The sequence below is a fragment of the Cyanistes caeruleus genome, chromosome 2 (assembly GCF_971803275.1).
Source record: "Cyanistes caeruleus chromosome 2, bCyaCae1.hap1.1, whole genome shotgun sequence".
NCBI lineage: Eukaryota > Metazoa > Chordata > Aves > Passeriformes > Paridae > Cyanistes > Cyanistes caeruleus.
In genome coordinates this window covers 105,459,314-105,474,819 of record NC_141702.1, presented here as the reverse complement: position 1 = coordinate 105,474,819, position 15,506 = coordinate 105,459,314, and the positions used below count along the sequence as shown (strand labels likewise).

General features: G+C 47.4%; 3 protein-coding genes across 3 annotated transcripts in view; 2 read left to right on the top strand and 1 right to left on the bottom strand.

The window, feature by feature from the left end:
- LOC147655082 (uncharacterized) overlaps positions 1-15,506 on the bottom strand; it is a 262,971-nt gene that overhangs the window by 84,720 nt on the left and 162,745 nt on the right. The gene's annotated exons all lie outside the window — the stretch shown is intronic.
- Positions 1-15,506, top strand: part of LOC111943938 (TOG array regulator of axonemal microtubules protein 2-like) — a 243,991-nt gene that overhangs the window by 137,631 nt on the left and 90,854 nt on the right. The gene's annotated exons all lie outside the window — the stretch shown is intronic.
- Positions 8,337-15,389, top strand: LOC147655084 (uncharacterized). Its single transcript, XM_086878899.1, has 5 exons — positions 8,337-8,763; positions 12,167-12,378; positions 12,773-12,933; positions 14,387-14,433; positions 15,106-15,389. Exons 2-5 carry the CDS (start codon positions 12,214-12,216, stop codon positions 15,318-15,320), a joined length of 588 nt encoding a protein of 195 aa, XP_086735025.1. The 5' UTR covers positions 8,337-8,763; positions 12,167-12,213; the 3' UTR covers positions 15,321-15,389.

Here is a 15,506-nt window from a genome sequence, read left to right as displayed (position 1 = left end):
TTATGAAAATGGAAGACAAAAGAACAGATGAGGAGGAAGAAAGAGAAGGGAGGGAATGTGTGTAGCATGAAAGGAGGCAACCCTTCTTAGCTTGGTCACTCTGATGAAGGAGGAAATGCAACACAGAAACTAAACAAGATGCAAAGCTGATTCATTGTCCTTAAGCTCTCAGTTGCTGGAGTCAGACAGAGCTGGCCAAGCTCTGTCTGAAACACAGCAGTCATTCTTCAACTTGCATCCTAACCCCCCATTCTGCTGTCTCTCCTTTTGGAGCCAAGTGGCTCCTACAGCCTCTCTGAAGCAGCAAGAGCTGCTGAGCTGAGACACGAGGCTCTATGGAGGGCAGCTCCTTTTGTACTGCTGCAAAGCTTGACTTTGCCTGCTTGTGCTTTACACTGGTGACAGTCTCGTGCTCCATGTGGTCAGAGCACTGTTGTCTCCTGAGAATGATGTTACACCTCCTTGCTCTTTCAAGACAAAACAGGCTTTTTCACACATAGCATCTATGGAAGGATATTCAGATTGCACTTTAAAAGTCCTACAGAAGATTTTCAATGTGAATGATAATTGGATGACCCCTCCTTTTTTGTTATCACTCAGACAAGCTTGACAGCTACATTTTCTCACACTTCTCCAAGCCAATATCTTTCCATCAGCTACAGTCCTGTACCTCTTCTCCAGCACCTTGCTCTTTTTGATCTGAAGCCTAGATTGAAATATTAAACATCAATTGGGTTATGCAGCTGTACCCCATAACATCTCTGGGATCTCATTTCACAGTCAAGGCCCAGCACAGAGAATTTGCACCTTAGGTTTACTTTGGGATCCCTTTTCTTTCAAACAGTTGGCAACACACAATGATCTCCAGAATCTGACAGTTACATCTATGAAGTAATTGATTCTCAAAGCTAGTTTTCATCGCCCATTTTCTGTAACTCCCACTTAGTTCTGTGTTGGGGATTGTCAGTATATTTAAAAAAAAAATTATTTTAGAAGTGTTGGCACATGAACTATGGCACCTGACTTTAAAGCAATGAGCACTGGAATTTGCAGATACCTTAACAATTGCCAATATTTGTCCAATCATATTCTTGTGGCTGCAGAAGTTGACAGTGAAGGATCACAGTATTCAAAGATCTGCAGCATCCAGTCCCATGCAATACAGTTCCCAAATGACACCACAAACATTACAGAGGGAATCAACAGCCAGGTCCAGAAGAGGACCTGTCTTGAGGAGCTTTTCAGCCCTGCCTCCTCTTCCCCACCACCACCTCTGCTCTTGGGCCATATGGTGCTGGGTTTGACATTGGGCTGGATCACCACAGATAGGGCCAAATGCTGAATACACAGAGGTTTGCCTAAATACATGGGAGAGCTGACTGTGCAAAATAACCTCACGAGATGGGAAGAGCGAGGTGAACAGCACACTGGAGCAGCAGACACCTTGGCTTACCTCATCTCCTGGGACTCTTGCACATCCAGCTGCAGAGAGCTTTGCAGAGACCCTGCAGCACTGCCAACATCGGGACTTACTGCCCTGCGTATCGGGGGGATCAAAGGCAGTCCCAGTGATTCCTTCTTCTTATCCCCTTCAGTGGGATACAGCAAGGAAGCCTGCAAAGAGTAGAACACAGTGTTCACATCAAGCAACTAGTCTTGTCCCCATTCATGCCTCAAGACATTTAGCCATGTTCTTCACTGGGACCTGGCAAAAGAACAGAAATCAGACTGATGGAACAGCCTGGCCCAGGATTGGGAATGCAAAGGGAAGTGCTGAGGGAGAACCCAGAAACCCTTCAAAGTCCTCTCCTGCTATTGTTACACACTGAAAATGTGAAGTCTGCACCACACACCCATTGCAAAGACATCCTGAAGCTCAGTGTCCAGCTGAGCTCTTCCTTGGCTCTGCTGCTTCCCTGGGCTCACTTCACAGGGAAAGCTCTCCAAGCTGTGCCGGCAGCACATCGACTGAAAATCTCCCACACAGGACATAGCTTGGTCTCCTTACCTTACACCTTTTTCCCTTTGACTTCAGCTCCTCTCTTTCTCTGGTGTCTTCCTCATAGCCACTGCCATTTTTCCCACTCTCCTTCTCAACGCTGCACATTTCTCTTCTGTTGGAAGACTGAGAGTTTTTCCAGCTGGGAGGCAACGGCTCGGAGGGAAGGAGCATAGAAGGAGGTAGCCGGAAAGATTTGGAAAAAATGAACCTAGTCAGCCCTGCCAAGAAGAAACAAAAAATGTTACTGAGGCAGCAAAGCAAACTTAAAGCATCAGAAGCTCCATATTTTGTGGGAGAGACTCCTTCAAAACTCCTAAATAGCTGCACAAGTTGACATTTCCAGGCATGAAGACCCTTGAAGCACTCCAGAGGAAAAGCCCTGTCCCGCTTGCACAGAGCTACCACAGGAACAGCCTGGCCTCTGGGCTGGCCTGGGACAGCAGGGAGCCCAGAGCCCTGGGCTTTGCAGCCATGGCTCAGCTGCACATGCAGCCTCCTGCTCCTGTCCCTGCCCCACAGCTGAGCAGCCCTACAGCTGCACGGGGCACTGGCAGCAGCACAGCTCATTGCAGGGGGCACATGCAGGGCAGAACTGTTCCCTGGGGATGAGCACAGGCTCTCTAGGCTGGCACAAGACCCTTCTTCCTGCCAAAGAGTGGCCCAGCCCCTCCCCGCACCTGTGTGTGAGGCTGAGCCCTGCTCAGCCTTCGTCTTGTCCTCAATCCGGAGTTGCTTCAGGCCCCTCATGCTTTGACTAAGTAGGACCAGAGGCAAAACTTAGAAATAGATCCTTGTTTGCATTCAGGTTGGTGGTTAAGAAGCTTGTGTCTCTCTCCTGGCAGTGCTTGTGGAATGGGTTTATCCCAGGAGCCCTGAAGTCGTCCAGCGCTACGCCCTGCCCGTGCTCTGGTCCTTCCTGGGGAACAAGGCGCTGCCCGTGCGAAGCGCCAATGTCCGCACTGTGGTCACCAAGCTTGCCTCTGCCCTCTACAAGGTGATGGGCACCAAGCTGAGGAAGTGTGCTGCCAGCCAGCCTCCACATGTGCGGGAAAACCTCTCCAGCATCTTGGGCTGGTGAGGGACTGATGCTCTCCAGGAAGCTGACGAAGAGCTGAGTTGGAAACCTGCGGACATGACTTTGTAGCTGTGCCAACAACGACAAAATACTGAGGAAGGGTTTGCATCCGCCCCCGCTCTTTCCACTGCCCTTCCTTGTCAAGGCATGGGGGGCCTGAAGCAACTCCGGATGGAGGACAAGATGAAGGCTGAGCAGGGCTCAGCCTCTCATAGGTGAGGGAGGATCTGGGCTGCTCTCTGGCAGGAGGAAGGGTCTTGTGCCAGCCTAGAGAGCCTGTGCACATCCCCAGGGAACAGTTCTGCCCTGCATGTGCCCCCTGCAATGAGCTGTGCTGCTGCCAGTGCCCCGTGCAGCTGTAGGGCTGCTCAGCTGTGGGGCAGGGACAGGAGCAGGAGGCTGCATGTGCAGCTGAGCCATGGCTGCAAAGCCCAGGGCTCTGGGCTCCCTGCTGTCCCAGGCCAGCCCAGAGGCCAGGCTGTTCCTGTGGTAGCTCTGTGCAAACTTGGGAGGGTGTCCCCTGGCCTGCCTCAAGTGGCTGCAGGCAGGAACATGTTTCCCTGTGCAGCTATTTAGAAGTTTGCAGGAATCTGTCCCATGATATATGGAGCTTCAGATGCTTTAGGTTTGCACTGCATTCTCTGTTACACTTTGTGTTTCCATTTTGCAGACCTGACAGGCTCCTCTCATGCCAAGAAATTTTCTCTGCATACTTCATGTGTGCTCTTACCTACAAAGTCCTTGCCTCCCATCCAGAAGAGCCCTCTTTCTTCGGAGCTCAGGAAGAACCTTCTGCCTCTCCGAACCTGGTTGATGAATAGGTTTAATGGCTTAGGCTTTAGAGTTAGGGATGTAGGATATAGTATAGGGATAGTAGTGTAGTATAGGGATATAGTATAGTAGGGATGAAGTGTTCTGATATTTTAATGTACATTTGAGGATACATTTTGATTGTAGTTTTTAAATTGTGATGACGTATTTTAATTCTTTATATATATTTTTGTAGATACAGTGGCTTTTTTTAATGTTATATAAGTTAAATTTTTAAAAAAACAAGCATAGAATGTGAGACTAGGACCTGCTAGGTTAGAGGAGATGTGCTGAGGTTATCAGAGTACAGCTCACTTGATGTCCCAGTGACTCACCACGTCCTTTCCTCGCTGGGCCTCTCACCTTTGAGAATGGCTCTGAGAGCAATGGGGGGTAGAAGAAGCACGCAGCTTGTGTTGAAAGAAAACTCACCCCCCCTGCATCCTGCTCCTGGATTGTGCTCTCTGCAGCACGGAGAGACAGTGGGACAGAGCTTCTCTTTGGCTTTTAGTTAGTTTTAGTTAGCTGAGGCAGAGGAGTTCCCTGGACCTTTTTTTCTTTTTCTCCTGGATCTGTGCAAATCTGCTTTGGACTGAAAAACACCCAGACAAACCCCAGGAGCTCAAGCCCTTGGCCCACCGGGGCCTGGGCCTCAGCACTATCCATCACCAAAAGGACTGAGAAGAACCTGAGCAATCCGAACTACACCACATGGAAAAGGACTTTTCTTCCTAGATTCGCCATCCCATAGAACAACGAGACGTTTTATTGTTTAATATTACTCAATTTCTGTTAAATAAACATCTTTTTCCACTTCTCTCCAAGGCAATTATTTTTCCCAAACCAGTTGGGGGGAGGGGTCATTTGAATTTTTTTCCCTGGGGAAACCCCCATTTGGAGCTTTTCTCCCAAATTTGCCCTAAACTAGGACAGGGGACAATAGACCCAAAAGATCCTGTAGAGTCAAAAGTTTTCTACCTGCATGTAATCTGTGCTCACAAAAGGCCTGAGCAAAGAAACAAAGAGAAGTGTGCCCAAATCCCAAAGCTTTGCCCCTTTGCAAGCTCACACCGATCTGGCTCAGAGGTGTCTTCAATCACAATTTCATAGGTAAGAAGAGCATGTGGGAAAAGATGCACTGCTTTGGAAAAGTCATCTGTATGTATATTTATCCAGGACAGCAGTTCAGCAGTGTTGTTTGCTACTTGTTTGCAGAAGGATGAGTGGATGTGAGGCCAACAACCAGTGATGAGGGTTCCTCAAATCTGTCTGTACTCCTGGGTGCCATTCAGCCCAGAGCTATGGGATAATCCCAAAGTGCATCTCACACACGTTCTGCCTCCAAGAAAAGCTTGGCCTTACTTCCTAGAGTCAAAGAAATAGAAGAGTAATAAAATGGGCAATTAAACTTGTCACTTTAGAATGACTCTCCTGCTTTTCAGTGTCAACCGAGGTTGTACCTAATGCTCCCACAGCTTGTTACAAACAAGTGTTTGAGATTGCTTAAAAGTTTTCCAGCAAGGTTATTGGTAAAAACCAGATTGAATATGAAACAACAGCTCAACAAAATTCATTGGCAACATTCACACTCTTACTTACAAATCAGTTAAGGTAAGGAAAACAAGGAAAAAAGCAACCAACAAAATGCAGTCAATGAAACCAGAAATGAACCAAGAACTATCTTTGTGTGTGTGTTTAGGTGTGTTTGACAAAGGAACATAAGGGGCAAGGATAAAAAGGAATATGGCCTAAAAGCTTAACAGCACTCAAGCTTAACAGTAGTTAAACTGCAGCCTCCAGGAGTGGGGGTATCGGCCCAGGATCCATTGCTGATGGGCGATCCTGCGAGTGCAGCAAGCGTGAGAGCTCGCTGGCTCTGAGAGGCCCCACTCCGAGGGCGGTTGCTGCTGGCAGCCCCTGTGGTCCAGGAGAGCTCCAAGGGCCTCCTTTGGACCGCTGTTCATGGGCCACAAGAGAGTGGGCCTCAGTCATAAAATGCTTCATCGTGGCCGCACTTTGGGTCAGCACCCGGCCTTTGAAAGTGTGAGAAGAAGGATGTTATGCCATTCAGGCAAGAAAAGTAATTTCCAAGGCTGTTCATAGAAAACCCCAGGAGCTCGTTAGACAGCACAAGTTCCTGGTGGCGCTCAGTGTTTCTGATAAGCTCAAGAGGAGCTGAGCCCAGGGGCTGTTCAGCAAGGCCAAGGACTAACCAGCATTTCTCAGGTCACAGTGTGGCCTGACAAGGCTGGGGGGATTCACCACCACAATCTGAAGCATGAAGTTTTGATGTAGGCTAAAAAGCTGTGGCCCAGTGGAAGTGGGCTGTTTCCTCAAGCCTGTGGGAGAATCACTGTGCAGATCCTTGTGCTACTGATTCCATCTCTCCCCACTTTTCCAAGTTCTTGGAGGCAAGGTCACTTAGGTTAGACACACAGATCACAAGAAGTGCTCTTCTGTTCTTCTGCACAATGAATTAAAGTGAGATTAAATGTCGTTGTCAGAGCAGACACGACACAAAGAAACTTCTTCAAGTTTTTTATTTGTGCCCATACATAGCATTTTTATTGCCTTCTGACCTCACAATGCATCCCATCTCATTCGCCATCATCACACCACCCCTCAAGTCCTTTGGTCTAACCACTGTTTTGAGCAAGCATCCCCAAAAATCAAAAATACAGATAAATCCTGGTTTTCCATGGTGTTTTTTGCAGCATAGATGTTCTTTGTTTCCTTCTACCTTTATCTTCATTCTCTTCTTCTCATGGACACACAGCAATCTTGCTGGCTTCTTCATTCTGTCAACTCCTTATTCTGACCCCCAGCCCACCGTGGGCCCTGTCCACAATTACACATCCAAAATAGTGTACTTGTATGGGCAAACTGACTGATGTGAGGAATTTCTGGAGCAGCAAACTTGTTTCCTCAAATATTAACTGTGTGAGGCATGGAGCACAGAGAAAGGATTTAATGGCAAAAGCATCGCCCATGCAATGATCTTTTGACAAATTCTGCCCCGAGCTTTCCTTAGGAGGATCTGAAAGGCTCCATGTCCCTAGCAAAAGCTCCTGCAATGGCTGCACGCCAGCAGAGCAGGGCTCTCAGCTGTGAAACAAGTGCTGCCACAAGCAGCAGCTTGGCCAGGGCAGCAAATCAAGAGGTGGGAAGGAGCTGATCTGAAAGGCCAAACCTTCTCAGCTTCTTCTAAAGGGGCTGCAACAGTTCCTCATTCCAGTGAGGTGGAGTGCTGGACACCACAGCTCCCTGTGAGGACTGGACACAAGGTTGCTCCCGCTGAGTGCTGTGATGGTTTCTGCAGGAGCTGTGGGCTCCGGAGTGTGCCAGACACAAGGAGGAGAGAAGGAGCCAAGTGCACTGACACACCTTTGCCTTGAGCATAACCCAGCCTTGCCCAAACACACTGAAAGCTTTCCCCTTTGGCCCATGGCTGGAAATGTCAGGTCAGCTGTTTGACAACTCAGGTATGTTTGTTGTCAAGGAATTTCCCTCAGAAATACTGGGTTTGTCTTCCTCTGTGCCTTCTTCTCAGCAGCCTTGGGGATGCTCCTGTGAAGCCATCCGTCTCATGCAGTTGGAGACCTCTGAAAACAGCAGACTCTGGAATAAGTAATTTCCTTTAAAGTGTTCCAACCATCCCTTTCCAGCAATAAGAAATGAATACTAATAGATGGAAGTGGAAAAAACCCAACAGTTTACTAACAAACAGAATGCCAACAAAGCAAGGAAAAAAAGGGAGGAACTTTTAGATATCAAACTGTCAGACCTCACCGTCCCCCCACTGGAACAAAGACCCAAAATGCCGAAGGAAAATCCCGCCATGATACGCATTACAAAGTGGAGCCAGGTTCTCTCTCAGGAAAACCAGGAGCTATCACAGAGCTGTTCAAGGGGCAGATGAAAGCTCAGTGGCTCCTCTGGCATCGAGTTTCTCCCACTGACACAGCCCTGCGGAACAGTCACAGCAGGTGAAGCAGCTGGGCTGGAGCCCCTCGGTGTCTTTTCTCCCTGGCACGGCTCAGCTCACAGACTCTTGGGCTGAGAGCGGCGTGGTTTGTGCCAGCATGATGTCCCTGGTCTCAGATGTTATAAATAATGCAACTCCCTAGTTGGTTAAGAAAGTTAAAGTTATAATGATGTTTGTTTGTTGCGTATGATTGTACGGGTGTACGGAAACATGAGGTAGCCGGTTTTGAACAATAGAAGGGGTTTGAGATTAACGAAGGCAGAGCAGAATGGAACCTTCTAGGAAAATGAAGTCTCAACCCCAGATGACGTGTGCATCCTCATTGGCTGAAGGAACGGACCAATGGAGCGTCGAGTTTTGGAAATGATTGGTGGAGGTTGCGTGATCTTAAAGACCAATCAAAGGACTGTATTTAGACCAATCAAACTGCGGATTGAAAAACGCACCAATCTGACATTGCGAGAGACTTTAAAACCTCTGGGGTGCCCAGCACTGGCTCTTCCTGAGGAACTCTCTTTCTGAAGGAAGCGCCCGGCCTGTTGTGCGGCTGTAACTCTTTATCCAGACTGCTGTTTGGGGTCGGGCTTATCTCGTCCTCAGCCCTCAGTGGTTGCTCGTTTCTAAATAAACGAGTTGACTTCTGAAGAACATCTGAGCCTCATTTACCAGAATTCTGGGCACTAGTCTGGGATAGCCATGCCCAGAGGCGGTCCCGTGGTAAGAAGAGCCCAGGGAAGTGTACACCCAGCTGTTTTTCTTTTTGGCTGCCTGGGCTTGAATTCCTTCTCGACCGAGGAAGGAGGTGCCAGCTGCACCTGAAAGAGTACCGAGGGCATAGCAGCCTGGAGTGTACGGAGCCTCCGAGAGGGAGCGGGGCTCAAGGTGTTCAGGGTAAGTCTTGAGCGGGGTTAAAGGTAAAAGGCGGTACGAAGCCAGTGTGTGTGAAAGAGACGGGGGCTGTCAGTGCAGACCCCCGAAGCAAGTGTGGACAGTTGAGTGAGTGCAGCCCTGGGGACTCCTGGCTAGTGGGAGACCCCCTGAGCTGGGAACTCAGGGGCTGAAAAGGTGCCAAAGGAGGTCATAGGGTGGAATACCTCACAAACCACTGACTTTTGGGGCCCTGAGTTAGAAACCCAGAGGGCTTAAAAGGTGCTGGAGTGGTTTGTAGGGGAAAGGGAAGTTGCTGGTCATGGGAGGGCCCTCTCAATCATTAGGACAGAGGAGGGGGAAGAGAACATATCATCATAGGGATTTATGGTTACTTCCGTGGTGTCGGGATTTTGTGTTACTGGTTGCTTTTGTTTCAAAACTAGTTTTGATCTAAGTAGCATCTCATGTCTATTGACTGTTTAAGATACTGGTTTTAATTCAAATAGAATTCTTTTTTTAGCAGTTGGTGGTTTGCTGTACAGGTTGCTTTTGTTTTAAAACTAGTTTTGGTTTGGGTAATGTTTTGTGTCTATCATCTGAGATATATTAGTTTTAATTCGAATAGCCCTTTTTTTTTTTATTGCTAGCTTTTAGCAATAAAGATTCTGGTTTGCAAAGCAGTGAGCCCCTGATGAGTGAGGTTCTGGGGTGAGGGCTAGCCAAGAGTCCTCAGACCACTCCTCAGGAGAAAAAGAGGAATCTGCCATCTTGTAATGCCCTTGTTATAGGAGATGCCATCTCAGGGATTAAGAAGGGGAAGCTTAGATGATGAAGAGCAGTGGCCATTTTGCAGGAGGCTGGATCTCCTTAGGGGAGAGGTGTGTCCTCCCACGGTTATTTCAGTTAAAACCCAGCCATTTTATTTCCTTCTGCTTCTTAGCTTCTGCAATTTTGTTTCACTTCCCACAATTATTATATTCTGCATCCGCCATCTTCATCTCATTTCCCACGCCACCTTTATTTAAGATTCTGCCATCTTTCTTTTGTTTCCCACACCATTTTTATTTAGGATCTGCCATTTTATTTCATAAATTCTGACATCTTTATTTCATTCCCCCACACCAATAGTCACCTTTATAGCCCTTAAAACCCCTGTAGATTAAATAACATTATTTCACATAGAAACTTACTCTTTCCTTCTCAATTTCCACTCCCAAGCCTATTTTATTAAAATTTATAGAACAGTATTATACAAATAGTTTGAATTAATATTGAAAGTGTCAAATTAATATTTGAGTGACTCGACCATGGGGCAGTGTGCTGGAAAGAATGCCCATAGGGCAATTAGGTCAAAGAAAGAGAAGGCTTTGCTCAAAGATATTCCCCCTACCAGTCCTTTGGGGGAGATGCTTGAGAAGTGAGGAAATGAGGAAACTTCAAAGGACCTAGATAAAATCAAAATGATAAAGTATTCCATAGAAGTATGGCCTAAAGAAAGCGTAGCCAAGGGCCCTGTATATTTGCCATGGTACGGCTCCCAAGAAAAGTGGTCATGTATGGTGTTGAACAGGTATGTTAATTTAAAGGAAATCCAAAATGAGGAGGAAATAAGGTATGCAGCGTGCTGGTTAAGAAATACAGCAAAGGGTAAAGACTAAAGTGTATAAGGTATCCAAAGAGCAGGAAAAGGAGAGGAGTGAGGTTGAGCAACCTGAGAAAAAATGGGACCCCCTTGACCATCTTCCACCACCCCCTCGTCCAACTCCACCTGAGTCCCATCTTCCTTCTCCACCACCCCCTACCTCAACCCAGCCTATTCAACCTATTTCTTTACCAGCATACCCCACTCCATCTCTCACTCTTTCAACATTACAATCCCTACCCTCATGTGTTCTTCTGAACCTACCCTTTCTATCCCTTCCGTGAACCTCGCTTTGCCCCCAACCTCCCTCATACCACATCTTTCCCCCTTAAGTGCCCCTTCAGGCCTCCAAAGTTCACCAGTCACCCCTGTACCCACTGCTTCAGGGCCTCCTGTAACACAACTTAGTCCCTCAGATCTCTACGTAACACCCCAGGGATTCACTGTACACCCATTCTTGCCCCAAGCACCTTTCAAAATGTCCCTCTTCATTTTTCCCCCACGTCCCAGCTCCCTGGAGAAGAAGCTAACCTGAGTAAAAGGTAGTAAAAAGGAAAGTGCGTGTATAGCAAGGACAGACAAAGCAGAAAAGGCTTGTTGTTGTGAAAATAAAATAGAAACAGAGCAGGGGAAGCCGGATGAAGGCTCAAGATATCACAGCTATAACACAAGGTTCCAGGCCAAGAAGAGTCAGAATGGAAAGGAGAGAGCTGAAAAACTATTTCCCTTGAAGGAAGTACTGATGGGAGGTGCTCAAGGGGGAATAGGTTTCGTTAATGCTCCATTAACTGCCTCCGAGGTAAGAAATTTTAGGAAGAAAATCAAAAATTTATTGGAGGACCCAACTGGAATATCAAATCAATTAGATCAATTTTTAGGCCCAAGTATATTCACTTGGGAAGAATTAAATTCGATACTAGGCATGCTCTTCTGTTCAGAAGAGACACGGTTGATTTGAGGCTGCCGTGAGAATCTGGGAACAGGAAAATCGGGCAGGCCCAAGGGGAGAAGAAAAGGAACCACTCGTCCAACCAAATTGGGACCCAAATGAATCCAAAAGAAGGACATGAGAGATTATAGGACATTGATAATAAGAGGAATAAGGGAGGCGTTACCGAGAGCCAACCACGCTAAGCTAGTGTTTGACAGCCAGCAAGAGAAAGATGAGTCCCCTAGTACTTGGCTTGAGATATTAAAAAGACATTTCCAACTTCCTTCTAGCCTGGACCCAGAAAGTCCTTCTTAGTCAAAGCATGAGGGGCCTGAAGCAACTCCGGATTGAGGACAAGATGAAGGCTGAGCAGGGCTCAGCCTCACACACAGGTGCGGGGAGGGGCTGGGCCACTCTTTGGCAGGAAGAAGGGTCTTGTGCCAGCCTAGAGAGCCTGTGCACATCCCCAGGGAACAGTTCTGCCCTGCATGTGCCCCCTGCAATGAGCTGTGCTGCTGCCAGTGCCCCGTGCAGCTGTAGGGCTGCTCAGCTGTGGGGCAGGGACAGGAGCAGGAGGCTGCATGTGCAGCTGAGCCATGGCTGCAAAGCCCAGGGCTCTGGGCTCCCTGCTGTCCCAGGCCAGCCCAGAGGCCAGGCTGTTCCTGTGGTAGCTCTGTGCAAGCGGGACAGGGCTTTTCCTCTGGAGTGCTTCAAGGGTCTTCATGCCTGGAAATGTCAACTTGTGCAGCTATTTAGAAGTTTTCAAGGATTCTCTCCCACAAAATATGGAGCTTCTGATGCTTTAAGTTTGCTTTGCTGCCTCAGTAACATTTTTTGTTTCTTCTTGGCAGGGCTGACTAGGTTCATTTTTTCCAAATCATTCCGGCTATCTCCTTCTATGCTCCTTCCCTCCGCTCTGTTTCCTCCCAGCTGGAAAAACTCTCAGTCTTCCAACAGAAGAGAAATGTGCAGCGTTGAGAAGGAGAGTGGGAAAAATGGCAGTGGCTATGAGGAAGACACCAGAGAAAGAGAGGAGCTGAAGTCAAAGGGAAAAAGTTTTACGGTAAGGAGACTAAGCTGTGTCCTGTGTGGGAGATTTTCAGTCGATGTGCTGCCGGCAGAGCTTGGAGAGCTTTCCCTGTGAAGTGAGTCCAGGGAAGCAGCTGAGCCAAGGAAGAGCTCAGCTGGACACTGAGCTTCAGGATGACTTTGCAATGGGTGTGTGGTGCAGACTTCACATTTTCAGTGTGTAACAATAGCAGGAGAGGACTTTGAAGGGTTTCTGGGTTCTCCCTCAGCACTTCCCTTTGCATTCCCAATCCTGGGCCAGGCTGTTCCATCAGTCTGATTTCTGTTCTCCTGCCAGGTCCCAGTGAAGACCATGGCTAAATGTCTTGAGGCATGAATGGGGACAGGACTGGATGCTTGATGTGAGCATTGTACTCTACTCTTTGCAGGCTTCCTTGCTGTATCCCACTGAAGGGGATAAGAAGAAGGGGTCACTGGGACTGCCTTTGATCCCCCCGATACGCAGGGCAGTAAGTCCCGATGTTGGCAGTGCTGCAGGGTCTCTGCAAAGCTCTCTGCAGCTGGATGTGCAAGAGTCCCTGGAGATGAGGTAAGCCAAGGTGTCTGCTGCTCCAGTGTGCTGTTCACCTCGCTCTTCCCATCTCGTGAGGTTATTTTGCACAGTCAGCTCTCCCATGTATTTAGGCAAACCTCTGTGTATTCAGCATTTGGCCCTATCTGTGGTGATCCAGCCCAATGTCAAACCCACCACCAAATGGCCCAAGAGCAAAGGTGGTAGTGGGAAAGAGGAGGCAGGACTGAAAACAGCCTCAAGACAGGTCCTCTTCTGGACCTGGCTGTTGATTCCCTCTGTAATGTTTGTGGTGTCATTTGGGAACTGTATTGCATGGGTCTGGATGCTGCAGATCTTTGAATACTGTGATGCTTCACTGTCAACATCTGCAGCCACAAGAATATGATTGGACAAATACTGCCAATTGTTAAGGTGTCTGCAAATTCCAGTGCTCATTGCTTTAAAGTCAGGTGCCATAGTTCATGTGCCAACACTTCTAAAATAATAATTTTTTTTTTTTTTAAATATACCGACAATCCCCAACACAGAACTGAGTGGGAGTTACAGAAAAAAGGGCGATGAAAACTAGCTTTGAGAATCAATTACTTCATAGATGTAATTGTCAAATTCTGGAGATCATTGTGTGTTGCCAACTGTTTGAAAGAAAAGGGATCCCAAAGTAAACCTAAGGTGGAAATTCTCTGTGCTGGGTCTCGACTGTGAAATGAGATCCCAGAGATGTTATGGGGTATAGATGTGTAATCCAATTGATGTTTAATAATTCAGTCTGGGCTTCAGATCAAAAAGAGCAAGGTGCAGGAGAAGAGGTACAGGACTGTAGCTGATGGAAAGATATTGGCTTGGAGAAGTGTGAGAAAATGTAGCTGTCAAGCTTATCTGAGTGATAACAAAAAAGGAGGGGTCATCCAATTATCATTCACCTTGAAAATCTTCTGTAGGACTTTTAAAGTGCAATCTGAATATCCTTCCATAGATGCTGTGTGTGAAAAAGCATGTTTTGTCTTGAAAGAGTACGGAGGTGTAATATCATTCTCAGGAGACAGCAGTGCTCTGACCACATGGAGCACGAGACTGTCACCAGTGTAAGGCAAAGTCAAGCTTTGCAGCAGTACAAAAGGAGCTGCCCTCCATAGAGACTCGTGTCTCAGCTCAGCAGCTCTTACTGCTTCAGAGAGGCTGTAGGAGCCACTTGGCTCCAAAAGGAGAGACAGCAGAACTGGGGGGTTATGATGCAAGTTGAAGAATGACTGCTGTGTTTCAGCCGGAGCTTGGCCAGCTCTGTCTGACTCCAGCAACTGAGAGCTTAAGGACAATGAATCATCTTTGCATCTTGTTTAGTTTCTGTGTTGCATTTCCTCCTTCATCACAGTGACCATGCTAAGAAGGGTTGCCTCCTTTCATGCTACACGCATTTCCTCCGTTCTCTTTCTTCCTCCTCATCTGTTCTTTTGCCTTCCGTTTTCATAAGGTCCACACCCAGCAGCAGAAGTGAAGATGATGACTCTGAAGAAGGAGGTTGGTACAGGACATGTCTGTCCTCAAATGACCTTAAGAATTTTGACACAGAAGTGATATTTCAAAAGCTTAGTTTAAAAATAATTCTTTTCAAAATTTGTTTAAATTATTTTCAATTCCTTGATGGTCTCAATGGGCTCTTGGAGAGCCCAGTCACTGGGAGTGTGCTGTGGTGGTGCAGTGAAAATTCCTCCAGTGTGAAGTGCTGAGTGGCTGGAGCTGGAGTGGTACCTTGCGGCCCTGGAAATGCAGTGCAGGAAAAAGAAACATTCCTCTCCATCCAGCACATGCCGTTTATCTCCCTGCAGCTTTTCCAGTGTCACAGTCAGAGAAAAAGCAGGCATTGAGCATGAAAAGGGAAATGTTCCCAGTCCTTCTTCCTGCCTTTGAAGGTGAAAACCTTTCCTTGGGGCAGTTACTGAGCTGAACCCTTTGGGATGTGAAGGGGATGCTTGGACATTGTCTGGTTCTGCACTGGGAGAAACAGGGGAACCTCCTCTGAGGGAAAGTCCCTGTGAAATTTCCAATTAAGGAGCAGGAGGTTTCTATACACAATCCCTGTTTTATGAGACCTCTGCAATCTGGAATCTGTCTTGCCTGTTGCCCAGCATGGTGTTTTTGAAGTCTTGAAATCTGCCAGATATTTACACCAACCTTTCCTTCCATTCCCAGGCCTCCCACTGAGCCAAGCCAAGGGGACAGATCGTCCCACCAGTCCTGGTCATATGAGTGACGAAGACCTGAGGGACAGTTCTGGAAAGGTAAGGGTTAAAGACAGGGATGAGCAGACTTCCTTTCCTTATTGCTTGGCCCCAAATGTCACTGATCATCATAATCTTCCATTCCTGAGGGACGGGGATTCTTCTTGGGATATATTTGCTTTTTGAAGTGCAATTGTGTGGCTTTTACTAGTGGTGAAAAGGTGACTGATTTGGAGATGGTGCTAAGGTCATGCCAGGAGCTTTCTTTAGGTGCCAAGGTCATTTTAGAGAAGTTCTGAATGGCAGAGCAAGCTGCAGACTTGTGAATGTGTGCAAATTGCACCCTCAGGAGCAGAGAAGCAAAGATTGTAA

Coding starts and splice junctions, on each gene's coding strand:
- LOC147655084 (XM_086878899.1), top strand. CDS start 12,214: ATGCTCCTTCCCTCCGCTCTGTTTCCTCCCAGCTGGAAAAACTCTCAG. Junction 12,934..14,386: donor CAAGAGTCCCTGGAGATGAG/GTAAGCCAAGGT, acceptor CGTTTTCATAAG/GTCCACACCCAGCAGCAGAA. Junction 14,434..15,105: donor TGATGACTCTGAAGAAGGAG/GTTGGTACAGGA, acceptor TTCCATTCCCAG/GCCTCCCACTGAGCCAAGCC.